This window comes from Mustela lutreola, chromosome 17 (genome assembly GCF_030435805.1).
Source record: "Mustela lutreola isolate mMusLut2 chromosome 17, mMusLut2.pri, whole genome shotgun sequence".
NCBI lineage: Eukaryota > Metazoa > Chordata > Mammalia > Carnivora > Mustelidae > Mustela > Mustela lutreola.
The window spans coordinates 21,164,455-21,190,608 of NC_081306.1; the positions used below are offsets into that span (position 1 = coordinate 21,164,455).

Consider the following 26,154-nt stretch of genomic DNA (forward strand, 5'->3'; position numbering starts at 1 on the left):
ATGAGTACCTTCTGTGTGCCAGGCCCTGAGCTAAATGCTTTGCATGGAATATCCACGTCGTTAATAACAGCCCAAGAGCAGTTTTGCTTGTGAATTTGCTAGGAGGGGAGCTAGACGGCTGCGGGGTGGGGGTGGTGGGGAGCACTTCCTATTGGGAAGCCTTTTTAGTGCAGGGAATGAATTTCTGGGATGCTCATTGCTCTAGCCTGAAGCCAAAGTGCTCCCAGTAGGACCAAGAGCAGTGGGACCACTATCAGATCTGCATGGATGAAACTATGGACCCGAAGGCAGAGGCTTAATCCACTGAGCCACCCAGGCATGCCAAGAAACTAAGATTTTTAAAAATTGTCTCAGAAAACCAAGGATAAACTCCTACTACACTGAGGCAGGGCTGAGATAAGACTGATAGGGAAATGGGGAAAAGGGTATGCACGGTTGTTTCCCTCACTTAAAATTACTCTATCTGGGGGCACCTGGGTGGCCTCTGCCTTGAGCTCAGGTCATGATCCCAGGGTCCTGGGATCGAGCCCTACATTGGGCTCCCTCACAGCAGGGAGCCTGCTCCCCTTCCTCTCTCTCTGCCTGCCTCTCTGGCTACTTGTAATCTCTGTCAAATAAATAAACAAAACCTTAAAAAAAAATTACTGTATCTGACAGTCAGTTGCCAGGTCACGCTCCACCTTTTCTTCCCAGAGAAGAGTTACAGGGCCAAATCCTGAGAGGTTTTCCTGGCATCAGAATTTCCCACTCTTAGAATACTTCCTGGTATTCTACCTTTTTCTCATAAACATTCCTGGAATTCCTATTCCCAATTCCCCATTCTAAAATACAAAGCTTTCCCCTAAAAATGTTGGCCTCACCTGTGTCTTCCCTCTATTAACAGGCAATAATTCAGTTATGTCCTGTCTTTGAAGAGCCAGATTTTCCTTCAGCTTTGTCACTAGAAAGTAAACATTCTCAACAAAGAATCAAAGACATTTTTACTGCTGTCCCCCACTGAAAGCAAAGAAGCCTACTAGGAGACCCTTATGACAACATGACCTTAAGCAGCCACTGGGCTTGACCTTTTGTTCCCAGTCTGGAAGCACGCCCAGCCTGGAGCCAGCCAGGAGCACACCCTCCCTCAGCCCTCCTCATCCAAACCCTTGACCAACCACAGAGAAGATAGGTCCTCCGGCCACAGCAGACATGGGACAAAGCAATACTGGATGCCAGGACAAAGGTCCTCAGTGAGGAGCCGCACATGCTCACGTTTCCTGAAGATATTTATTACCACCCAAACAGACTTCAACAGGGAAAGCATGATCCCTAATCTCCCCAGGATGCACATTTGCAAAGCCTCTCAGGGAACCCCGCTTTCACAGAACCCTCCGAAGACCCCAGAGCTCTGTTTCTTTCTTGTGCAAAAGTGGGGTGAGTCTTAATCTCCTCAACGGTGACGAAGTCAGAATCCGGTTTCTTGTGCCAATGCCTGGGCTGAATTGCAAACTCCCTCTTCCGTGTCCCTCAGGCCTCTGGTTCCTTCTGGTCTGAGGTGATGTTTATAAGCTTGGAGCCCTCCTCTCCGAGAGGCACTGTGGTGGCTGCCCCGGACTGCCCCTGGCTTCCCAGCTGGGGCTTCTGGGGAAGCTGCAAGTCACCAGCCAGTCTTCTGTGGCCAATAAGCTGGTTTCCCAGAATCCTTCGCACTTCTTTGGTCCCATGCCTCAGGAGCCCAGCTACTCCTGACAAACATTCCAAGTGGGGAAGCGGTAACGGGCAGTCACACAGATTCCCAAAGTTGTCAGGACAGACAATGGATACAGTAAGGCACCCGAATCACAGCTAAGATACCAAGGGAGTAGGCACACCCCAGGACAAGAGACCTCATAGAGAACTCTGCCCTGAGCAGGTCACCTCAAAAACTCACCACCCTCAACAGTTTGGACAGAATTCCATTTTAGTTCTACACTAATCTTTTGCTGCCTCCACACCTCCCTCACATTGACGCCTACCTCGTTCCTCTTTACGGTAATTACTTTAAAAACAGATTTGGGGGGCCTGGGCAAAGGACACCAGCTCCTAACAGGACCCTCTGAGTGGGCCGAAGAGAAATCCCATTGCTTCTATCCCGTGTGAGTTCTCTGGTGACTCATAAGGCGGGAACTCCGAGAAAAGCTCTCTCCACATTCCGAACATTTGTAGGGTCTCTCTCCCGTGTGGGTTCTCAGGTGACGAATCCGATTGGAGCTGTGAGAAAAACTGTCCCCACACTCGTGACAGGTATAGGGTTTTTCTCCGGTGTGAATTCTCTGGTGCCTGATTAAGTTTGATCTGTGAGAGAAGTTTTCCCCACAAAGGTTACACTTATATGGTTTCTCCCCCGTGTGCGTTCTCTGATGCCTGGTGAGGTGCATGCCCTGCCGGAAGCTTTTCCCACAAGTCAAACATTCGAAGAGTTTTTTCTCTGCCTTGTGGGTTCCAGGATTTGTAAGAAAGACGGTGCTGTCATTCACTGCTTCGCCACACTCAGAGAAGGGGTAAAGCCTCTCCTTCTCGTGAGTTCTTTCATGTATGACAAGGTGTGAACTGCGAGAGAAACTTTTCCCACACTCGGCACACTTGTAAGGTCTCTCTCCTGTGTGAATCCTTTGGTGTCTAAGGAGGTTGGAACTATGAGCAAAGATCTCCCCACACTCGGGGCACTTGTAGGGCTTTTCGCCTGTGTGTGTCCTCTGGTGCCTGTGAAGGTTGGAGTTGCAAGAGAAGCTTTTTCCACACACGTTACATTGGTACGGTTTCTCCCCCGTGTGCGTGCGCTGATGGCGAGTCAGGTGGGTGTTCTGACTGAAGCTTTTTCCACATTCCAGGCACTTATGGGCCTCCTCTCCCAAGTGTGCTCTGTGTAGTGACAGGAAGTGTGGGTTCCCAGCAAAGATCTCGCCACACCCCACACCCATACACAGTCTCTCCGCTGCATGGATTCTCTGGTGCCTAATTAGGTTCGAGTTGTTAGAGAAATTTTTGCCACACAAGGGACACAAGTGGAGCTTCTTCAGCTGCAATTCCTTTGGTCGCCCCAGTTCTCTGCAACTTGTAGGCCCCACTAAGGACGGCTCCATCCCTTCCTCTGGGGGAGGCTCCCAGTGCCCTTCTGCCCTGTCCCGAGGCCTTTCCTGCTCAGGACTCCAGGGGACCTCCCCTCTGGCCTGGCCAGGCAGCAGTGCCTGTGGGTGGATGCTCTCAGGAAAAACGGACTGCGCGCTTTCTTCCTGGTTCTCAAACTTCTCTTCTCCTGGCAGAGCAAGAGAAACCAAACCCCTATGTTATTTCCACACCAGAGAAAAGGAAGTCCCACCTATCTGCTACTCCCTGTAGCTCAAAGGCTGGAAGGGTTGGTTCTACCTCAGTTTCCCGGGCAGGCAGCGCACTCCAAGTGGAAAAGGGGTGGGGCCATCACTCAGGAACCAGCACTCACTCAGACCAGTCCTGAATTCCCTGGTACAGGCCCCCAATTCCTTCTACAACTGAGGCTCCAGCTTCTGCCTTGTGGAAATGGGTGGGATGGAGAGAGCTGGGACTAGGGTGGGCCCCAGGGGTGAATGCCTCCATGCATTCTGCGCCCTGGGATCTCCCCGACAGCAGTGACGGGCTGGCCCGACACCCAAATCCTCAAAGGTCTCCCTTCCAACAGCAGGAGGCCAGCTGGCCAGGCTGCTGATCTCCATTCCTTACCTGGAGCTGGGCTGCTGGGGCTCGGGCCCTCCTTGCAAGTCTGAACACTGGGATCCCACGGCTTTCCTCCTTGTTCCACTTGGGTGCTCAGGGCCTCCTGATTAGGAACCTGAGACTCTGTTTACAATGGAAGAAACAGATTTCTATGTCACCGTTTTTCTCTACAAGGCAGAAGTAACAAAGACAATCTTGTTCCCTGCACTTAGGGGGCATATCCACAGAACGTGCAACAAATCCGACAGCAAATGGCGGGAACGTGCACTCACTGTTCTCAGTGATTACCTCCAGAGAAAGATATTGGAGGAGGGAGACTACGGTTTTTTTCTTTTTACACTTTTGTAGTACTCAGGGCCTTTTCCAATGAGAAAGTACACTTTTATAATCAAAACAACCAAATAAACATAACTAGAGTGATCAGTTCTTGAGGAATTAGTTTATTATTAAAGAGCCCCGACTCTCACAGATAAATATAAACTAGAATGGAGTTCCACTTAACAACTCCAGGAGAAAAGATGACACGATGGACAACCAGAAAGATATCTAGGCCTCTGAGTGGACCCTGAGGTTAAAACCCAAAAGCACCATTCCTGTGCTATGCTAAAATTAAAAACTCACTCTAATCCCAGCAAACATGAACTTTAAACAGTTTTGTTCTAAGAGCTTGTGATCTGAACTTCTCTTCCTGTGCAGCACTCACTGAAAGCTATGTTCAAGTTCGGGCACCAAGCCAGGCCCAATGATGGAAAACCTGGAGAAGGTCCCAATGAAGGAAACCAAACCCAGCGGTCACTCCGAGGCAGAATTAGAGCAAGTTCGCTGACAGCTGTGCCTCTCCTTACCAACACCTGATGTATGAAAACAAAGTGTGTGTGACTTTTCTAACATGTCAATCTATTATGAGAATTTTCATACATCCCAAGTTGAAGGAATTTTACAATACCTGTACACTCTTCACCCAGATCCAACTATCAGTTTTCCGTCATATTTTACAAGCCTCATTTTTAATCTCTGCATAACAGTCCAACATATAGAAGCATCCTAATGTATTTTTTCTGTTTTACACATATGTATCATTTCAAATTTCCAAAAGGCATCCCCCGTTCCTGAGTTTTTAAGGGCTGGGAGAACTGCTGAGCTGGAATATTGATGTCAGCGCCCCCCTGAAAGTTGGGGAAGGGCCTAGAAATACTAACGAAGCATAGAAAATATAAGTGAGGTCAGAAGAATAAGCATCTCAAAATTGCAAAGCATCAAGCACCGAGAGTATGTGTGAGGTGGGGGGTGGGCAGGCTGTCAGTGGATTTGATTTGTTCTGCCTGGAAGTGCAGGAAAGCTCACACACTCTGCCTTCAGCTCTGGCAGCTGGGAACCGTAAGTCTGCCAACTGTGCCACCTGCCAGAAGTCTGACTGATCCTCAGCCAGAGGGCTTTAGAAAAAGGGAGATCTTCTGGCAAAACTCCGAACTTATGTCCTGGAGGTGAGTGGCTAAGGGACAGGCCCCTGGTAAGAAGCGGCTCAGTCTTCATCCCTGGAAAAGAAGTCCTTACCCAGTGAGTCCACATTCTCATAACTCTCCTGCACCGTGTCCCTGGAGAGGGCCCTCTTACTAGGATCCTGATGCCCCCACTCCTCCTGGGAGATGTACATAGCCACGTCCTCTAAGCTCTCAGGCAACTGAAACAGCACAAGATCTCCTTTAGCCCCTGAGGCACCAAGAACAATTCAAGCAGAGTCATGAGTTATAGGGCAAAACCCAGGGTGTCAAGGACACATTTCATGGGGAAGAAGGGTGCCAGGCCCACAAGTGAGGTGTGGAGGAAATAAACAAAGGCGGCGGGGAGGCTGTGCGTGGTGAGAGAGAAAGGATCTTCTCTGAGAGGCAGAAAGACCCCATCCCCACAAGAGCAACTGCAGGGAGAGGTGCTGGGGAGGGGAGACGACGGGGACTTCCACATCACCTGGGGCCCAGTCAGCTCCTTGTCTTCCATGTTTCCTTCAGCAGGAAAGAGAGAAAGCCAGGGAGCAGACAATGCTGAAGTGACAGAAATCATGATGAGAATGGCATTTGTAGTTCTCGGGAACCCAAGGCTTATTACAACACGGTATCCGCTCCCCGACACCCAGTCTCTGTTCAGGACTGTACAATGAGCATAAGAAGGCAGCAGAGGCATCATAAACCGATATCCAAATTGGCAACGTGCGGGGGAAGGACACCAGTCACGTTCCCTGCTGGCCTGCAGCCCTCAAGCCCTCCATCATTTGAAGCTCTAAACGTCTGTGCTGTGCATACTGAAGGGCTTACTTAGGATCCCCCTCCCACCTCCCATCCCCAGAAGAACCCAAGCCACCACTTTTAGGTCCTTCACTCCACATCTGGGAACCCTGAGGGCACCTGGGTGACCGCACTCTACCTGCTGGTGTCAGGGGGCAACCCCGAAGCCCCTCCTCCCTCCCACCTGCCCAGAAAACTGTTCCTCACCCCTCTCCTTTACAGCTTGGGGGTCCCTTTTGGGGCTGGGGCCTAGCAGCTCCTGCAGCCTGGGGCCAGGGCTTCGCTCAGTCTCCATTGGCTCCAGCTTGAAGCTCGGTGACTCTCGTGCTGTTTCCAGAGGCAAAGTCTCCTCCAAAAGCACTTCTGTTCCCCGCCTATGGTTTGTGACCTGGGAACCAACCCACATCACTCATCATCACAACAGGGCCCGAAAGGAAGGGAATTTAGTACAGAATTCTGAGGGCAAGTCTTCAACAGAGAAACACTGTTAATAATCTTTTTGTATCCAGCAAGAGAGAGGATGGCTTACACTAAAAGTTTTCCTGATCGCCCGTTTACTGGAGAGAATAGGAGGGGAGGGTGTCCACTCCCAGGGCACACCTTACCTGCACAGCTCTCTGACTCAAATGACCTCCTCTTGCCTCCTCCCACTCTTTCTATTTGCTTCCATGCCTCACTCCTAGATAAGTTAAACTTGGGTGACCCTGGGGGCAAGTGCCCTCAGAACCACATGGCCAATCTGTTTTCCTAAATTCACTAGTAACCCGACCTAGATCTGCACAGGAGACCAGACTGCTGCACCTAACAAAACAACAGCCACCAGACATTAAGCACTATTAGCTAGCCGTGTGATCAAAATTACAGGATGCTCTCCCTGCAGCCCTCAAAGCAACCCTAGAAGGATGTTTTTATCATTCTCACTTTACCAGTGTTAAATCTGAAGCCCAAAGAGATTAAGTACTTGCTCAAAGTCACAAAACTAAGGAACAGAGTGAGGATTTGAACCCTGCAAATTAAGAATTAACTCCGGGGGTCACAGTAAACCAGAACCCCTGCCTCCGTGTGGAAATAGGGCATTCTTCCTGGCTCACTCTGTCCTTCTGGGGAAAACCTGGAAAACGAGTCTCCCTGACTAAATTGTGAAAAGACCTCTTGCCCATATAAAGTCTACTCGGGGGACCAAGTAAAGGTACAAAGAACAGGGCCACCGAAATGTCCTAGTCCTCGGGGCCAAACCAACCGCAGGTAAGACGACTCTTTCTCTCACCTGTAGTCGCAGCCTCCCAAGCTCTCTCTGCATGTCCTCCACAAGAGTCACCGCTTCCTCGCCACTCTCCGGATGCAGCTCCTGCACCCTGCTCTGGATCTCCTGGGGCAGGATGGTCAGGAACTGCTCCAGTACCAGCAGCTCCAGGATTTGCTCCTTGGTACGCATCTCAGGCCGCAGCCACTCATGGCAAAGCTCCTGGAGCCGGCTGAGGGCTTCCCGGGGCCCAGCGGCCTCTTGGAAGCGGAACCGTCTGAAGCGTAAGTGGGAGGCCTCAGGGCTGGGCCCTGGATCCGGCGGGGGCGGCTCCTGGCTCCAGGCGCAGTCCTCCTCCAGTTTCACTATCAGGAGCCCTTCCCGGTCTTGGGAGCCCGGGCCCGATGCCATTGTCAAGCCCCCGGAGCGCCTTGGTCCCGAAACCGATTGCGCCCGCCCGGAAAGCTCCCAGGACCCCGAGGCTGCGAGTCCTGGCCAAGGATCCCAGTCCCAGCCCGGGCGCAGCCGGCTCCGGCGCCTCGGCTTCAGTCCAGCACAGGCGCCGCGGCGCCAACGCCGGTCGCGTCACCGGCAGGACCCCCCTCTACCCCCGGGTTAGGACCTGAACGCCCCGCTTTTACGCTCGTGGCGGCCTCACGCAAGACCTGGCGCTCGACTTCACGCCGGAAGTCCCAAGGCGCGCTAGGCGACCACGGCCAACGGCGCAGCCTCAGGACTAACTTCCGGGCCAGGATCCGCGAATTCTAGCGTCCGTTGGGTCAGTTCTAGCCACAGACTCACCGCCGACCAACCAGAAGGGAAGATTTGCCTGCAGGGGCGGGACGTTCGGCGGGCCAATTGGAGGCGAGATGCGGGGCAGGTAAGTTCAGGGGAAAACAAGCCTGAGGAGGGCGTGACCGCTGGCCTATCGGATCAGGATCCCCCCGGAAAGCCTGCTGCAACGAAAACCCCGAGCCTCGCGAAATCCAGTGCGTTAGCGTCGCGGGGGTGGGGTGGGGTGGGATGAGGGGCGGCAATCTGAATTGTTAACAAGCTCTTCCCCGAGACACAAGTTTGAGAACCACTGTCCCGATTTAAGGGCAGTCCTCACCCGCTCTGGTTACTCGGGGCGGCAGGAGAGGCTCCCCTGGCCCCGACGGCCTCAGAAGCACGGAAGCCAGGGTCCTCTCGGTCACCCGTGGGTGCCCGGGGGAGGTGGGGGAAGCGTGCGGACGCGCCTGGGTCAGGGTCGCCGCGGGGCTTGCCGGGAGACGTAGTCTGTGGCCTCGCCCGCGCTCGGCGCCCCCAGCTGGTACCCCGCGGTGAGGAGCTGCGCGCCGTGGTCGTTCGTCCCGCAGGTTTCTGTCCCTGATCCGGTCAGGGCCTCGCTTTTGGAGGCTGGAGGTCCCCGAGGGCGCCTGGGATCCGGGACATGCCGCTTACGGTCCACCCCTGCTAGGGCAGGAGCGTCATCCAGCTCCCTGATAGGTCCTACGACGGTCTTGGGATGAAGGCTGTGTATTTCACTGCGAGGGGCGAACGGAAGGAAACCTCAAGCGTCGGCTCAGCATGTGCCTTCCCTCCATCGACATTCAAGATCGTGGGCTCAGGAAATTAGAGGCGTCGTAGCAGTGAATCGTGGCAACCAGTAACCTTTTATTGAGCGCCTGCCTAATGCAGCTGGGCGCTGACGGCACACAAAACTGGGACAGAGATGCTATTATCATCCCCGTGTAACGGGCGACAGCAGCGAGTGTCACTTAACCCCTGTTCAGGGTCACACAGCTAATCCGTCTCTAAAGTTCAAGGCTGCCATAATAGTAAAGGGTGGTGTGAGGACAGAGAGGTCGGCTTTACAGGACTGAGTGGAAAAAGTCCTGAGTATTTCGGTTTTTTTCTTGTGCCGCTTGAGGGAGAGAGGTCCACAGCTGTTGTGGGAAATGTGGCCTCAGCAGCGGCAGAGCACACAGGCAGGTATAGGTCAATTTCATAAACTCCTGTTGAGACATGTGACCTCAGAGTCCTCTAGGGCCATTTTCCTGTTTTCGACATGTTGCAGGAGACTACAGATTCTAACCTTATAACCACTTCACCGGCATTTACGACGTTATCTCAAACAAGTTAATCTTGCTAATCCCTAAACTTCAGTTCTCTTACCTGAAGAGAGGATAAGACTATCCCCACCTTGTAACATTGGGTGAGGATTAAATGAGCTAATGTGTAGGACGCTTAGAATGGTACCTGGCACTTAGCATGAACTCAGCGTGATACTAGTTGTTACTAATGCCCCGTAAATTCCTCAAGTCTCACCCCATCTCACAGAAAAGCCAGTTGGATTTTTATTGCAGGATGTGGGACATGGAAATGTTTGCAAGACTGCACATATCTTGAGATGGGAAAGAATCATCTGTTATTTAAGTTTAAGGTGGTTTTGGTTTTTGTTTTTGTTTTTTAAGATTTTATTTGACAGCACAAGCAGGAGCAGCAGCAGAGAGTAAGGGAGAAGCAGGCTCTTGGCTGAGCCAGATATAGGGCTCAATCCCAGGGCCCCTGGGATCATGACCTGAGCCGAAGACAAATACCTAGGCACCCCTAAGTTAAGTTTATTAATGGGGACTTGAAGCTAGATGGACTTTCTGAGTTATTCAAATTCCTGTTAATATTCTTCCTCCGTTTCTTTAAGGCCTGTCTATACTGTCTATAGTGGGAGTATTACTGGGAGTAGGGTTACAGGCCAGTAGAACTACAGGGGCTCATTTGGGGCAGGAGTTCTTACTCTAGAGCCCATGAAATTCTAGAACAGTCCTGTCCAGTAGAACTTACTGTGATGGCAAAATGTAGTTCCTGTTCCTAAGCGCCACCGGGTGGCTACTGTACTGGCTTGTGTAGCTCTGGAGGGTCACAATAGTTGGATTTGGAGATCTTGTAAGTTTTGATAACTGTATGCAGACTTGCGTGTAGATGTATATTTTCTAGGAAGCAGATCAAGTTCGTCAAGTTCTCAAAACCACCAAAAAGATTGAAAACCACTCTTTTAGGTCTTTGGTGAAAAGTAAGTTCAGGGAAGTATGCCCTCTGGCAACCATTATTGATTCTGCTTTCTTATATTTTCTTGTCCTTAGCTGTTGGTGGCTCCCTGACTATTATAACAGAGAAAAACAAATTTCAGTCTAGATAAAGAATCCCTGTGAATCCTGGCCTTAGCTGCTATGGTCACTAGATTCTGTCTCTGGAGCTGCTTTCAGGACTTACCCAACTCTCAGAGATTTCCTTGCACGCAAGGGGTGCAGTTGTCTGCCTGTGGTCTTCAAACCAGTATTTGATGAAATACACAGTGTTAAGACTTTCTGGTCTGTGCTCTTTGGCAAGGGGGCAGATAAGCAGCTCCCATCAGCCTGCAATATTGCTTCCCTGCCTCTTGCCTCCAGGCTCCTGCCACCCCCTAAGCCTTTGCTCTCTGCCACTCCTCCCCGCTTTCGTTTCATCCCACTTTACCGTACTGTAGATTCCCTGTGATCTATGGCTCAGGGCTTGGCTCTACATGTATGAAATTTCTCTTTGATCTTACTCTTACCTTTTGAAATCCAATTATAAACAAAATACTGACTTTACATGGCATTTCATTTGAAATGCATTTTATTTTAATCTGAAATATGTTGCCTTTCTCCGTGAAAATAAAATAAGGCATTTTGCTCCACTTCCTGTATATTGGTAAAATGTTCTAAAATTTAAGTTTTCCTTCAGATTAACATTAACCAATCTAACTTGCTAATACTGTTTTGGAATGTTAATATTTAAACATTTTCCTCATGTTTGTTCCTCATATTTAAACATTTCCCCATATTTCCTCCTTGAATCATAAACCACCATTTACCAACCCACACTTTGTTGCAGAGCAGTAAATTTTGTCCGGGGTGAGAAGGGGCAGGAAGGAACACAGAGACTGCAAACTAGTTGCTCTCAGTTTAGGGCACAGCAGGGACTGAGCCGGATACAGTTTTACCAGCCGTCTCTGGATTGCCGGAAACACTCTTGGATAGTTGTTTTCATTAACTTCAAGATAATCCACTTCTAGAGTTCAGCAAAAAGAAACATATAAAGACAGTATTTGCTGGTTACCACCAACCAAGTTCACATATCCATTTTTATTTGAAAATCTCTTAACTGAAAATAATCCGGTTTCACAGTTCCCAAAATACCACTTTTACACCTCTCACACACTCTCTCTTCTTTTGGCATTTTAGTCCTGACTTAGAAAATTCCCTTAATAAAATATTCAAAAGATAATATAAAAACTAATTTAGTGCATTGGTTTTTTTTTTTTTTAAGATTTTATTTATTTATTTGACAGAGAACACAAGTAGCAGAGAGGCAGGCAGAGAGAGAGAGAGAGAAGCAGGCTCTGCACTGAGCAGAGAGCCCGATGCGAGGCTCGATCCCAGGGTCCTGGGATCATGACCTGGGCCGAAGGCAGAGGCTTTAACCCGCTGAGCCACCCAGGTGCCCCAGTGCATTGGTTTTTAACATAGAATTAATTCACTCCTCGTCCACAGAATAGATGGAGGACAGTAGCCTTGAATGAGCACAAAAGGCTTCCCCTCATTTTGGTTTTATTTTAACACTGAGATACTGCCTGACAGGAACTAGGTGAAATCATCCTAAGTGAGGAAATAGATATAAAGAGGCCATCTGCCCCGGAAATCAACTTGAATCCAGGAATAGTCAGTGGTGACCCAAACTCTTTATGTTTCCTGTCTTTCTTGTGGCCAGGATATCCGGTACCAAAGTGTGACCTGAGCTTCCCAGCGGAGCACAGAGAAGAGCCGTGGGGAAAAGGACGGAATTTCCAAATGAAACAAGGGTTTGGCTTCAAGATAAGGTGAATGTTCACTGGATATAAGAAAGAAACAAAAAGTCAAAGCTTTGAGATTTACTTAGGGGTTTCTAGCATCCTGTTACTGGTTTAATACAGCTTTTCCTCCCCCTCACTTTGTTTCCCCTTTGAACAGGGAGACATTTTCAATTTTCATTTATTCTCTCGGGTTTTAAGATCAGGAGAGACCCAGAAATGTACCCACAGCTATTTGGTCAACTAATCTTTGACAAAGCAGAAAAGAATGTCCAATGGAAAAAACAGTCTCTTCCACAAATTGTGTTGGGAAAACTGGACAGCAACAGGCAGAAGAATGAGAATGGATGTCTTGTAGCATACACAAAAATTCAAAATGGATGAAAGACCTAAATGTGAGACATGAAACCATGAAAATCCTAGAGGAGGGATGCCTGGTTGGCTCAGCCCATTAAGCATCTGCCTTCGGCTCAGGTCATGATCCCACCATCCTGGGTTCAAGTTCTGCATCAAGCTCTTTGCTCAGTGGGGAGCCTGCTTCTCCTTCTGGCTGCCGCTCCCCCTGCTTGTGTGCTTTCCTTCTCACACACAAATAAAATACTTAAAAACAAAATCCTAGAGGAGAACACAGGGAGAAACCTCTTCAACTGCAGCAACTTCTTGTTAGACATGTCGCCAGAGGCGAGGGAACATACTCAAAAACGAACTATTGGGACAACCTCATCAAGATAAAAATCTCCCGTGCAGTAAAGGAAACAATCAGCAAAACTAAAAAGCTGCCTACAGAATTGGAAAAGATATCTGCAAATGACATATCTGATAAAGGGTTAGTATCCAAAATCTATAAAGACTTACCAAGCTCAACCCCCAGAAAACAAATAACCTAGTTAAGAAATGGGCAGAAAAATATGGACACTTTTCCGAAAAAGACATCAGATGGCTTACAGATACATGAAAAGATGCTCAACATCACTCAGCATCGGGGAAATACAAATTAAAACCACAATGAGATGCACCTCACACATGTGAGAATGGCTCAAATCAACAACACAAGAAACAAGGTGTGGACAAAGGGCAACTCTTCCTGCACTGTTGGTGGGAATGGAAACAGGTGCAGCCACTCTGGAGAAGAGTTTGGAGACTCCTCAGAAAGTTGAAAATGGAACCACCCTAGTCCAGCAACTGCACTAGTAAGTATTTGACCCAAAGGTACCAAAACACAAATTCGAAGAGGCACCTGCCCCCTGATGTTTACAGCAGCATTATCAGCAATAACTGAACTATGGAGTGAGCCCAAGTGTGCATCGACTGATGAACGGATAAAGATGTGATACAAACATAGGCGCATGTGCGTGTGCGCGCGTGCCCACACACAGGAATATTACTCAGCCATCAAAAATAATGGAATCTTGCCATTTGCAATGACAGATGGAGCTACAGTGCTAAATGAAGTAAGTCAGAGAAAGACAAATACCATATGATCTCACCCATATGTGCAATTCAAGTAGGAAAACAGATGAGCATATGGGAAAGGGAAAGAAGGGGAGAGGGAAACAAGCCATAAGTGATTCCTAACGATAGAGAATAAACTTGAGGGTTGATGGAGGGAGGTGGGGGAGGGACAAATGGGTAATGGGACATTAAAGAGGGCACTTGTGATGAGCCCTGGGTGTTGTGTGTAAGTGATGAGTCACTCCATTCTACTCCAGAATCCAATATTGCACTGTAGGTTAAGAGAGAGAAGCTTCTTCAAAGCACAAAAAACCTGGGAACTCCAGATCCATTCACTGTTACCTTTGTGTAGAATGCTGTGGTTCTGTTTAAAAACAAAAATGAAAAAGAAATGAGAAAATTAACCTGGAAATCACAAGATTTAGCAGAACTAATAGAGCATCAGACCACTCTGTACAGATGGAACCCTGAGAAGTTCATCCTGGAGAGTCTCTCAACATTGGTCTCCCTGAGCATCAGGGACTCATTCAGGAAAGGAGCCTCACTAGGGCCCCTGCTGTGGGAAAAGCTTCCTTAATTCAGACCTTCATAGACACCAACATCTCCCGACAGAGGAGAGACCCTGTGAATGCAGTACACTTCATGGAGAGCAGTCTGACGGTGTGTTTAATGAATCTTAAAATGTTTTTCCTCTTTGATCAAGCAGTTCCACATCAGAGAGACTATTCTGAAGGGGAAAAACAAAACAAAATAGGAACAAAGCCCTGAACTGTAGTCACAAGCACTGCAGCCGACTCTTGCTGCCACCACAATGCAAAATCACTTTCTTCTGGGCTCCCATGGTACTCTGTTTAGACCTTATTTTTAGCACTAAAAGTCTGCCTTAACTGGGTTAGTTACAATCATACTATGACCTGTGTCGTCTTCTGCCCTTTCAACATACGTACATCAACATCACACACACTGACTGTGGAGTTCTACAGGGTAGAGAACATGAATTATTCACCCCTCAAGTTCTGTATACATAATAAACATTAATGTTTGTAGCAGTGAATCAAGAAAGGTGTGAAATACTCTTGAAAATGAAGAATCTAGGCCATTGCGTGGATAGGCCTCGCTATACTTGGGAGCGTTTTGAAAAGAGGAAAAAACAGTGTCCACCTCGTAAGTACTACAGAGATTAAGTAAAATATATTTAAGTGCAGTTTCCATGCAAATTAAACTTTCAATAAATAGCACTGTGTTTAATTTTGTTAAAAGATCTATTTATTTGAAAGAAAGCAAGCACACAAGCAGGAGGGGCAGGAGACAGTTTCAAACAGACTCCATGCTGAGCCCAATGTGGGGCTCCATCTCATGACCATGAGATCACAACCCTGAGACCATGACCTGAGCTGAAACCAAGAGTCAGATGCTTAACCGACTGTGCCACTCAAGTGCCCCAGTGTATTTAATTTCTAATCTCTATTTAATGATAAAAGCACTTAAGGCTATGAGTTTTCCTCTAAGTGCAGCTCTGGTTACTCACCGTAGTTTTAATATACAATATTCTCATTGATCATTTCAAAATAGCTTGTCATTGCAGTTTTTATTTCCCCTTTTAGCCAAGAGTTGGTCAATTTGTGAAGAAAATTTTCCTCTAAGAGTTTTTTCCTGCATTGATTAGAAAATGAGGTTCATTCTACTCTTCTTGAAAAATTCATTTAGGTTTTCCTGTCAACTTAATAAAGCTTGTGAAGTATCCCCAAGGCCCTAGAAAACAAGGGCTCTATTTGTGGAACACAAATATTAACTCTTGGACCTCTCAAGTATTTTTGTTGCTTTGGAAGCACTCTTGGTGCTTGTGTAAAGGGGAAGCAAGGAAGAGGAGTTCAGGTTGCTTCCCCTTCTGCCTCCTTAAGGTTTTTTTTCTCTCTCTCTATTTTTTTTTTTTTTTTTACTTCCTCTTCCCTTGTTTAGAGATTTTAAAAATAAAACAATTTTATGGACTTTATATTGCAATTCTTTTTTTAAAAGATTTTATTTATTTATTTGACAGAGATCACAAGTAGGCAGAGAGGCAGGCAGAGAGAGAGAGAGGAGGAAGCAGGCTCCCTGCTGAGCAGAGAGCCTGATGCAGGGCTTGATCGCAGGACCCTGGGATCATGACCGGAGCTGAAGGCAGAGGCTTTAACCCGCTGAGCCACCCAGATGCCCCAATACTGCAATTCTTAATAGCTCTAGCTATTAAACTAGTAGTAAGAACGGAAGGCAAAAGGGTCTTGGAGAGGCTTCATCCCTTTCTCCATCTCTGACAGTCTTCCCAAAGATGCCACCGCTGTTTGTCTTCTTGAAAGGAGAAAAAACCCACACGGACCATGTTAAGAAATTTTCAGTTGTGACCTTTCAGAATTTGCAAGGATTCTTTCACTGTGTTGTCTAGACTAAAATCAAGGAAATCAGGGAACAGACTGGTGACTGGGCCTCCAAGGGGCTCATGACATGGTGGGGGCACAATAGAGGCAAGGGTGAGACACAGCACCCCTAGCCCTCCTGCACATGCAGTCATCTTCACATTCTTGAAGAAATGTACAAAGGGCACTCCAGGAAACTATGATCTTTAATTCTGAAATGAGTACTAGTCCTGAAATCCTCTCTCATTTCTAGCTTAGTGATCTGGGCAGAATAAGTCTGACCCCTGCTATCTTGGTCCATTAGGGCTACTGTAATTATTACAGCTTAGGTAGATTATAAACAACAGAAATCTCTCCCTTCTTAAAAGGTTCTATTTTGGGCGCCTGGATGGCTCAGTGGGTTAAGCCTCTCTACCTTCAGCTCAGGTCATGATCTCAGGGTCCTGGGATCAAGCCCCGCATCGGGCTCTCTGCCCAGCAGGGAGCCTGCTTTCCCCTCCTCCTCTGCCTGCCTCTCTGCCTATTCATGATCTTTCTCTCTCTCTTTCTGTCAAATAAATAAATAAAACCTTTAAAAAAGGTTTTAAGTAATCTCTATGCCCATTGTGGGGCTCAAGCTCACAACCCTGAGATCAAGAGTCACATGCTCCATCGACCGAGCCAGTCAGGCACCCCAGAAATTATTTCTAATCCTCTGGAGACTATGAGAAATCAGGGTGCCAGTATGGTCAGGTGGGTGCCCTCTTCTGGGTTTCAGATTGCCAACCTTTGTGTCCTCACATGGTGGAAGGGACTTGGGAGCTCTGTAGGTCTTGTATATAAGAGCATCACTCCCATTAATGGGGCACAAACATGCAGACCATAGCACCTGGGTACAATGTATGTATATATGTATGTGGTTCGGGCAGCAAGATTTTCTAAAGCTCCGCAAATGATTCTTTTTTTAAAAGATTTTTTAATTTATTCATCGGAGAGAGGGGGAGAAAGAAAGTATGCACAAGCAGGGGGAGCAGCAGAGGGAGAAGGAGAAGCAGGCTCCCCGCTGAGCAGGGATCCTGATGTGGGGTCAATCACAGGACCCTGAGATCATCACCTGAGCTGAAGGCAGTCGCTTAACCAACTGAACCACCCAGGCGCCACCTCCCCAGATGATTCTAATATGAAACTGAAGACAAGAACCACTGAGCTAAACATTAATTTGCAGAATGGCCTAAGAAACTTGGAAGGAAGCAACAGGCCTCCAGGATCTCCAAAGAGACTACATTTGCAATGACTGCTAAGAGAAATGAAAGAGGTGGGTGTGCTCTGCTTGAATGAAGGTCACTATAAATCAAAGGTCAGGTTGCATTTCCTGTGATGTCTTTATTTTTAACATTAGATTAAGTGTGGTAGGTTAAAAACAGCCACACATTCTTATTACTTGAGAGGGGGTTCCTAGACCAACCTTAGTGACATGCTTAGACAACAGAATGAATTGGAAGTGACTTTCTGGGACTACCTAAGAAGTCTTAAAGCTACTGCCAGAGGCTTCCTGGAGAGCTATCTCTGGGAACACCAGCCGCCATTTAAGAAGGCTGATTATTTTGAGACTGCCGTGCTGCGAGGAAGCCCAAGCTATGCCCATAGACAGAAATGGATGTGCAGCAAACTCTCACTGTTCCAGCCAGCCCCGCCCAGGCACACCACACACAAGGGAGGAGGTCACGTGGATATTCCAGTCCCAGCAGAATAAGGGGGAGAAGAAACAAGCAGTCACCCGCAGAGAGCCAGCACTGAGGCCCCAAACCCATAACCCCAGTCAATCACAGCCGTTCTAGCAATCTCCAGACACAGGAGCCACCCCAGGTGGAGCTCTAGTCACGCAGCAGACATAAGTTGTCCCTCCTGCATCCTGCTCAAAATCTTGACCACAAAATCATGAGAACAAAAACGTTTTTATACCACTAGCTTCTGAGGTGTTTTTATGTAACAACAGTATGCATGAATAGTCACTGTACAAGAGTCAAAGAACCAAGATGTATACAAAGAAAAGGAGGAAACTTTTCATCACCTCCTTATTTCACTTCTCATTTTTATAGGTAACAGTTGGCTGTACGTTCTGTCAGTCTCCTTCTGCTGTGTTCACATATATGTATTTATTATGTGCACATGTTTTCCCAATTTGCCTTTTAATAACAGTGTGCCTGGCTCAACATGAACAGGGCTTTCTTACTCTGATCAGATGCATAGTATGCTAGTGTATGGTGCACCGCCATTGTACTTACTACCTCCTCTACTGATGGACATTTTAGGTTGTTTCCAATTCTTGGTTTAATAAGCAATTCCGCAATGGACATCTTGTAATGCAATAATTTTTTTTTAGGATACTCCCCAAAATAGAATAATTGAATCAAGGGGAATGTGCATTTTTTAGGGTTTTGGCATGGTAAAATATACATAACATAAAATTTACCATTTTAACAATTGTTATGTGTACAATTCAGTGGCATTAAGTGCATTCACATTGTTGTACAACTGTCACTACCACCCATCCCCAGAACTTTTTTCGTCAGCCCAGACTGAAATTCTAATCATTAAATAACTCTCCATTACCCTCCATTCTCAGCCTGTTAAACAAGATTCTACTTTCTGTCCCTGGATTTGACTATTCCAGGTACCTCATATAGGTACAATCAAGGCTGAAAAAGTGAAAAAGCGGACAGGTCCATCGCTCAGCCAGTGTCACACAACTGGTTAACTGTAGGCACCATATTCTCGCTGAGAATACACACACAAAGTGCCCAGTATATGTTAGCTTCAAGCATAAGTATCACCCATTGCAGTTCCAAGGCTATGATTTTTGGTCTTTTGATCCCCACCACAACTACATCAACCTTGGAAAATGTTTTCTGTGGTCTTTGATGTCTGATTTTAGCTTTGACTTGTACAGTTGTTTTCTATCTACTTCCTGCAGCATGAACTGTTTCCAAATGCTGGCTTTTGCAGATTGTCCTTGTGGATGAGGAATGGGAGAGGGGTACCCACTGTGCTTCCACAGGCAGCCTTAGAGACCACGTGGGAGGGCCCTCTACAGGATGCAAGGAAAGTGACCCCTGAATTGGGCAGGGATGCAGGGCTAGGTACTGCCCTGTGTGAAGGCTCTTGTGCAAATACTCAGGTCTTCCTGGGCAAATGGCCTTTTAGTCATTTCAGCTTATCTCAATCACAGTTTTTAAATTATAGCTTCTGCTCTGTAACTTCAAGGAAGTCAGGACACTGGACCTTATGCTTTCCCTTGTCTGTGTCTGCATTAATCTGATGCCTGCTGTGTGTGTGCGTGTATGTATGTGAATTTAACTCTAAAGGCAGGTCTGTGCTGTTTCTCCAGTATTGGCAAACCTCACACATTGTTTGAAAATCTCATACATGTGTTTCTTTAATGGCACAGTCTGCTTTTTAAAAACCATTTTCCTAATCCTCTACACTGCAGTGAAAAAATATTCCAGTATATGAGGTTTAAGTTTTTGTTATAAAAAATAATGAGCATGGGTGCCTGGCTGGCTCAGTTGGTAGAGCATGTGACTCTCAACCTCAGGGAGATGAGTTTGAGCCCCATGTTGGTCATGGAGCCTACATACTTACATAAACAAATAAACAAAGAAATTAATGAGCAACACATGAAAGTCTTCCTCTAACATTAGCTTGTGATATTTTGTTTTGCCTTATTATTTTACACTTAGAATATATTCAGGGACAATGTTTCTTATGTCATAAAATGTTTAAATTGCTCACTGAAGAACACAAAAACATATAAAGGACACAGAGTGAAAAGCACCACCTCTATCCCTAATTCTACTCTCTACAGGTTGCCATGTTATTTTTTGTCCCCCCCTTCAGATATTTAAGTTTTTAAAAAATATTTTTCCTGATATTTACAAACATGGGACATGTTATACTGTAAACATGCTTTTTTCTCCTTACATATTGACTACCTCCTCACATAAGCATACAAACACCCACTGCACATTTTCAATGGATGCGGTACAGTTCATAGAACAGTTCTACCAAAATTTCCTCAGCCAGTCACCTGGTTAGTCATTTAAGCCGTTTACAGTTTCTAACTAATTGACTAGAGTGGCAGGCAAGGGATCCTTTCACAAAAGTGACAAGGATTTGGGTAAGAAGGTGCCCCTCCCACTACCATGGAGGTAAATATAGTCTGGTTATGCTTACCAGAGACTAGAAAGTAATCTTGATAGGAAGGACTTAAACAGAATATTGGGACTAGAAATACAGATAGACCATCTGGCTGGGTGTTCCTGCCCAACTCCGCCCTCTGGATTAAAGGAAATCTTCCTTTAAGGTGAAACATGGGAAACAATTAAAAAGTACCGGCGGGGCGCCTGGGTGGCTCAGTGGGTTAAGCCGCTGCCTTCAGCTCAGGTCATGATCTCAGGGTCCTGGGATCGAGTCCCACATCAGGCTCTCTGTTCAGCAGGAAGCCTGCTTCCTCCTCTCTCTCTCTGCCTACTTGTGATCTCTCTCTGTCAAATAAATAAATAAAATCTTTAAAAAAAAAAAATAAATAAAAAGTACCGGCGGCTTTAACTGACGGGAGGGTCCAGGCCTAGAACTCCGTGCCCCGTTCCACCAGGCGGACTTCAGAAGTCATAAATCCCCTGAAATGACACACGAAACTGCGGGTCCATATGCTCTTTTTCTGAACAAAACCATTATCTCCACTGCCCACAACATTTCCCTGGATTTTTCAAAAATCAATCGCGATAGAGAGAAATTTAAGAATCAGTACCCTAGGGTTCCTGGTGGTTGAAAACCGACAAGACGACAGTGCTGGCGTTGGGCCGAACGGATTCCTTTCACTGCTCTCGCCGCAAGAGGAGACCACCTCACCCCTGCACCCCCGCAAGCCAGGAGACACGCGCTCTGGGGCAGGGGTGCCGCCTGACCTGCCTGTCTTCGCCCCCGCACAACAGGTGCACAGCAACAGGTGCACAGCAGGCACTCGATACTTGCCGGAAACACGACTGAACGAGGTCTAGCGGCTCTTAAAGGGTGAAGGGTTGTGGGCACCCGCGCCCTGTCAACCCCAGGCAGCTGGTGGCCGCATCGACTGCACTTCTCGGCGTAGTGCCCAGGATACCAGAGGCGACCACCACTCCTCCTCCACGCCGGGCGCTGGCCGCTCTGTGGAGACACAGCCATAGGACGCTGGGGTTTCCGACCGGGATCACAGCGCCCCGCTCGGGTGCCCGCTGGGAGACACAGGACCGGCTGAGCCCGCCCACTCACCCTCCGATTGGCTCAGCTCACTCCCCGGCCCCCCTGGGAGATGTAGTTTAGGGCGTCGCGCTCGGACGGACCATGCGGCGTCCGGGGAGCCCGCCTCCTGGCGCGTGGTGCCTCCTGGGGCTCTCCCTATTTCCCGCAGAGCCCGCGGGGCCCCGGAGTCAGTTTGCGAGCTGATCTCGCCCCCAGTGCCTGCCAGCCTACCTGTCGGGGCTCGGCGCTGACACTTCCCTTTTATCTTCAGGCTACGCTTGCCGCAGACAAACCCCGTCCAGCTTCCCCTACGAGGTTGGAGTCGCTTCCCCTACAAGGGACTGCCCCAGGGGAGTTGCCGCCGGGCGTGAGACCCGCGGAGAGGGGTCTTCCTGCCCCCACGCGCGGAAGGAAGCGCGGAAGCAGGGAACCGCGCGCTGTGGGCGGAGGGGACTCAGAGGTCACGGCTGTGCGGAGCCCGGGATCACCTGTCCCGCCCTCGGACGTCGCCCACGGCTAAGCCGGGCGCTGCGCGGGGCGCTGGAGCATCAAAGGACCTAGCTGACGCTGACCCACGGAGCCAGGCTCTTTTGCATACATTACCTCATTGAAATTCCCAAACCGCCCATTTAACTGGAAACAAACTCAGATATCGAGTAACTGGCCCAGGCCACACGCCCTAGATCTTGGGAGTCCCGTTTCTCCCCCCACTGCTAGTAGGCATGACCCAAGCACCCAGGGCAGCTCTGGGACTGGTGAAAACGACGGGGAGGTGGGAGTGGGAGACGATTATGTAAACCGAACCTCAAAGGGTGCAAGGCAAGGGAGAGCACTTGCCTTTCCAGGCACCTGGGTTCTTCTTCGCTAACCTGTAAGCCTTTGGCGGTCAAAGGGACTATCCTCACAGACAGCCTCCCAAAAGGGTCCCTAGAAATATTGGTAAAACAATCTTTTTTTTTTTTTTTCAGTGCTTTAAATTACAAAACGTTTAAGTACAATAAAAAATTAGAGTAAAATGAATACTCACTTATCCTCCATCTAGATTTAATAATCTGAATCAATAATGTGTATAGCACTTTAGAGGACATAAAGCTTCTTGCTTGGCGTTACCATACTGCAAATGAAACTCTCACTGGCAAACCAATCCAGGAACTATTCTGGCCCAACTACTGTACAACCTCCACAGGTCAAGGCCACCTAAGAAGCTGCCTTTCTCTCCGTTTCCATCCTGCTCAGGAGGTTGGAGGCTGCACCAGAACTTGGTTCGCTCTCAGGAAGCAGAGTTACAAGTATGTTTCTCAGTGGAAAGTTCATTGCCTGGAACTTCATGTTGAGATTGAGACATTAGCCTCTCAAAGTCTCACATTTCTCCCTTAAAATTCAATATACTGGAGAGTGAGGAAGAGTTTGGGTCACAGTGGGAACTGTTATTTCCAGCTCCGGATTAACACAGGAACTCTTTCATGATCTTGCCTAAGACTCTCTCAATAACTGATATATACTACATTTAAATACCACACACCTTTTATCATGATGGTTGTGGGGACAGGACTGATATCCCCTGCGAGGCTAAGCTAATTATAAAATACTTCTTAAAACTCTTTTCTTTTCTTTTCTTTTACAAAAGTAATACATATTGACTTAAAACATCTCAAAGTGATGCAAAAATGAATGTGTTAGAAAGTGAAACTCTCGTGGAGTAAGAAAGATGAAACCCAGATGTCTGGGCTGTGTGTTACTTAGGATAAGAGCAGAGGTTGAGGTCCCTCTGCTTGCACCGTGCGATGGATGTCATGTTGTTCCCAAATAAGGGCGCACGTACAGTCACGGAGGCACAAGACAGATTTCATAGATACTCCACTACAACTGTTCAGACATTTAAAAGGCATCCCGAGAGCTATAATTGTCTTTTCACATTTCTTCATTAAAAAAAAAAAAATACTGGAACCTCAAAAACTGGAACCTCTTTCAGCTCCTCTTGACCTAGAAATGCTACTACCTTACACGTTCATGCCTCGGAGCGACTAGGTGGCTCAGTCGAGCGACTGACTCTTGGTTTCAGCTAAGGTCATCATCTCAGGGTTGTGAGATCAAGCCCAGTGTGGGGCTCCGAGCTCAGTGGGGAGTATGTTTGAGATTCTCTCCGCTCATTCTGCCCCTCTTCACCCCAAACTCTGCTTGCATGCTCTTAAAAAAAAAAAAAAAAAGCAAGTCCATGCCTCAGAATTTCTCCCTGTTGTGAAAGGTTATCACTGCAATTGCAAAATATCCTGCTTTGGACTGGAAAGCCCCAGTTCCTGCCCAATTCTGCTCTTGGTGTGTTAGTCTCCGCTTAAAGGAGTTTCCTGGCCAGTCAGGACAGGGTCAGGGACCCCAGGCACACAAAGGACCCTGTGGTTGTTGCACAACTTCAGTTCTGTCTTGGGAGTGGGAGGCTCCCTGTGAGGTGACTGTGTTACTGCCTTCTGAAATCTTGCACAGGTCTTGATCCCAGAGACGCTCAGTAACACGCTTCTGGCCCAACCTGAGAATGCCACATCCAACATCTGTACCATAAATATGCATGCATTTGGGGCTATCCATTTTTTAGGGAGTATGCTGGATTTGGGGTTCTCAGCAGGATCCAGAAAACTGGATGCTGTCAGCAATTAAACCAAAAAGACTGAGTCCTCTGCAAAATATGAAGAATGTGGACAAAGTGGACAGTAAGATACATTCAACCAAGAAGAACGCATCAAAGCCTTGGTCCCAGCTGGTCACACACAGGCGGGTCAAACACAGTGCGGTCTGTTCTGCCAGGCATCATCTGAATGTTGTAAATGATCTATGGGAGTGGTCAGAAGAGCCCACTGTTGAGTTTCACTGGACAGCTGGAAAAGCGACATCTGTGGTTAGTGAGGAATGGTAAAATAATATTATTATCATGCACGCAGACAATACTGCAAAGCAGTTAAAAGAGGGAGTTTGAATCCTGGCTCAGTCACTGAGCAAGTCACTAAACCACTAATCCCGGCCCTGAGACCGATGATGAATCATGAATCCTGCCCTGCAGGTGTGTTGTGGAGATTTTAGAAGATACTGGACATAAAGCAAGGCGTACCTGGCACAGACTAACCACCATTGTGTTACTGACAAAACATCTGTAAGCCAAAAATTTCATGAGAAGTTCAGAAAGCTTAAACCAGGACATGCAAATGATACCAGCTAAGTGACAAAAACATCACCATTTTGCAAGGACCGCTGGAGCAACTGATTGAGGAAAGGATCGTCCACGAATGCTCAAATCATGGGGTGAAAGACTGTAGGAGAACCAGACATTTCCACATTCTCAGGTTACTTATGAATTACAAAGAAAAAATGTCCCGTTACAATGAAGACATCTTGGGCTCCTGGGTGGTTCAATGGATTAAGCCTCTGCCTTAGGCTCAGGTCATGATCTCAGGGTCCTGGGATGGAGCCCCGGATCAGGCTCTCTGCTTGGCAGGGAGCCTGCTTCCTCCTCTCTCTCTCTGCCTGCTTCTCTGCCTACTTGTGATTTCTCTGTCAAATAAATAAATAAAGTCCTTTAAAAAAAAAACAACAACAACAATGGAGACATCTTAAGCAGCTGAATGTACCTTCAGTCTGATAAAGAGGAAATGATGCACAGATCTAAATTAAGGGACATTCTGCTTGGAAAAGACTTTGCAAAAACACTGACCAAATTTAAAAAGGCAGGGAAGTGTAAAGTGTTCTAGCAGAAACAGACTATAGAGATGTGACAACCAAAAGCAGTGCAGGATCTCTGATTGGACCCTGGGTTGGGGAACAAAAAAACCTGTCAAGGACATTATAAGGGCAATTGGAGAAATTTGATTATGGGCTCCTTATAGTATTAAAATGATGTTAATTTTCCTGAGTATGATAATTGTATTCTATTTTTTTTTTTAAGATTTTTATTTACTTGACAGAGAGAGACACAGAGAGAGAGGAACACAGGCAGGGGAAGTAGGAGAAGAAGAAGCAGGCTCCCCGCTGAGCAGGGAGCCTGATTCGGGGCTTAATCCCAGGACCCTGGGATCATGACCTGAGCCAAAGGCAGACGCTTCACAACTGAGCCACCCAGGTGCCCCTGTATTCTGATTATTTAAAATAATATCCTTGGTGGCTTAGTGGGTTGAGCCTCTGCCTTCGGCTCAGGTCATGATCTCAGGGTCCTGGGATGGAGCCCCGCATCACACTCTCTGCTCCTGCTTTCCCTCTCTCTGCCTTGCCTCTCTGCCTACTTGTGATCTCTGTCTGTCAAATAAATAAATAAAATCTTTAAAATAATATCCTTGTATCCTTGTTCATTGTACTTAGGGTACATAGGGCATTTGGACTGATAGCTGATAATGTTTTCAATTCATTACCAAATGGTTCAGAGCGGGAAAAAAAGGAAAAATGAAGTGCTTGCATGTGTGTGTCTAAGAGAGAGAATCAATAAATACTGCAAAGTGTAAACAGCTGGTGAATCTAGGTAACTTTTCTAGGTTTAAAATTTTTCAAAACAAACAGTTGGGAATAAACTCAGGGTATGCAGAAAGACAGAAGCAGTTAACTGGAGGTCTGCTCTCAGCACATATGACTTCTACTAACCTTGGAGTGACTTCTGGAGCCCCACGCTGGGACATGAGCTCCAAAGGACACCTATGTTTTTTTCACCCTTGTTTTTCCACATCCTGGCACAGTGTCCAAAATATTTGTTCAGGGGCACCTGGCTGGCTCAGTCAGTAGAGCAGGTGACCCTTGTTCTCGGGGCTCTCATTCAAGCCTCACATTGGGCACAGAGCTTACTTAAAAACAACAACAAAACTTGTTCTGTAAGAGAGTATGGACAAGCCCCCTCCCTTATGGATATGCCCTCGGGAAGCCAAGGCAGAGCAGAAAACAAATAAATCAGGATGACGGTCCCATGCATGCTGTTCTGAGGCTTCGTGATGCTGAAAGTAC

At 47.4% G+C, this 26,154-nt stretch overlaps 3 protein-coding genes across 5 annotated transcripts in view; 1 reads left to right on the forward strand and 2 right to left on the reverse strand.

Annotated features, from left to right (window-relative positions):
- Positions 1–1,247: 1,247 nt before the first annotated feature.
- Positions 1,248–8,424, reverse strand: ZNF263 (zinc finger protein 263). Of its 3 annotated transcripts, XM_059154150.1 has the most exons (7): positions 8,342–8,424; positions 7,255–8,059; positions 6,195–6,375; positions 5,674–5,747; positions 5,263–5,389; positions 3,715–3,831; positions 1,248–3,274 (listed from the first exon to the last, which is right to left on the reverse strand). In XM_059154150.1, exons 2-7 carry the CDS (start codon positions 7,639–7,641, stop codon positions 2,106–2,108), a joined length of 2,055 nt encoding a protein of 684 aa, XP_059010133.1. In that variant the 5' UTR covers positions 7,642–8,059; positions 8,342–8,424; the 3' UTR covers positions 1,248–2,105. The 3 variants fall into 3 exon arrangements, with proteins under 3 accessions (XP_059010133.1, XP_059010135.1, XP_059010134.1); XM_059154152.1 differs by lacking the exons at positions 5,674–5,747; positions 6,195–6,375; positions 8,342–8,424 and having other exon boundaries at positions 7,255–7,985; XM_059154151.1 differs by lacking the exons at positions 5,263–5,389; positions 5,674–5,747; positions 8,342–8,424 and having other exon boundaries at positions 7,255–7,985.
- MEFV (MEFV innate immunity regulator, pyrin) overlaps positions 7,983–26,154 on the forward strand; it is a 32,276-nt gene continuing 14,104 nt past the window's right edge. The window contains exon 1 of the mRNA XM_059154149.1: positions 7,983–8,110. The gene's annotated coding sequence lies outside the window, so the exon portion shown is untranslated. The remainder of the gene's footprint in view (positions 8,111–26,154) is intronic.
- Positions 11,356–26,154, reverse strand: part of LOC131820038 (uncharacterized) — a 32,426-nt gene continuing 17,627 nt past the window's right edge. Inside the window, exons 5-6 of the mRNA XM_059155520.1 lie at positions 20,500–21,108; positions 11,356–13,895 (exon numbers count right to left, since the gene is read on the reverse strand). Of these exons, the coding sequence (XP_059011503.1) occupies positions 21,005–21,108 (104 nt within the window). The 3' untranslated portion in view covers positions 11,356–13,895; positions 20,500–21,004. The remainder of the gene's footprint in view (positions 13,896–20,499; positions 21,109–26,154) is intronic.

Coding starts and splice junctions, on each gene's coding strand:
- ZNF263 (XM_059154150.1), bottom strand. CDS start 7,641: ATGGCATCGGGCCCGGGCTCCCAAGACCGGGAAGGGCTCCTGATAGTG. Junction 6,376..7,254: donor TTGGGAGGCTGCGACTACAG/GTGAGAGAAAGA, acceptor GTTGGTTCCCAG/GTCACAAACCATAGGCGGGG. Junction 5,748..6,194: donor CCAAGCTGTAAAGGAGAGGG/GTGAGGAACAGT, acceptor CTGTCACTTCAG/CATTGTCTGCTCCCTGGCTT.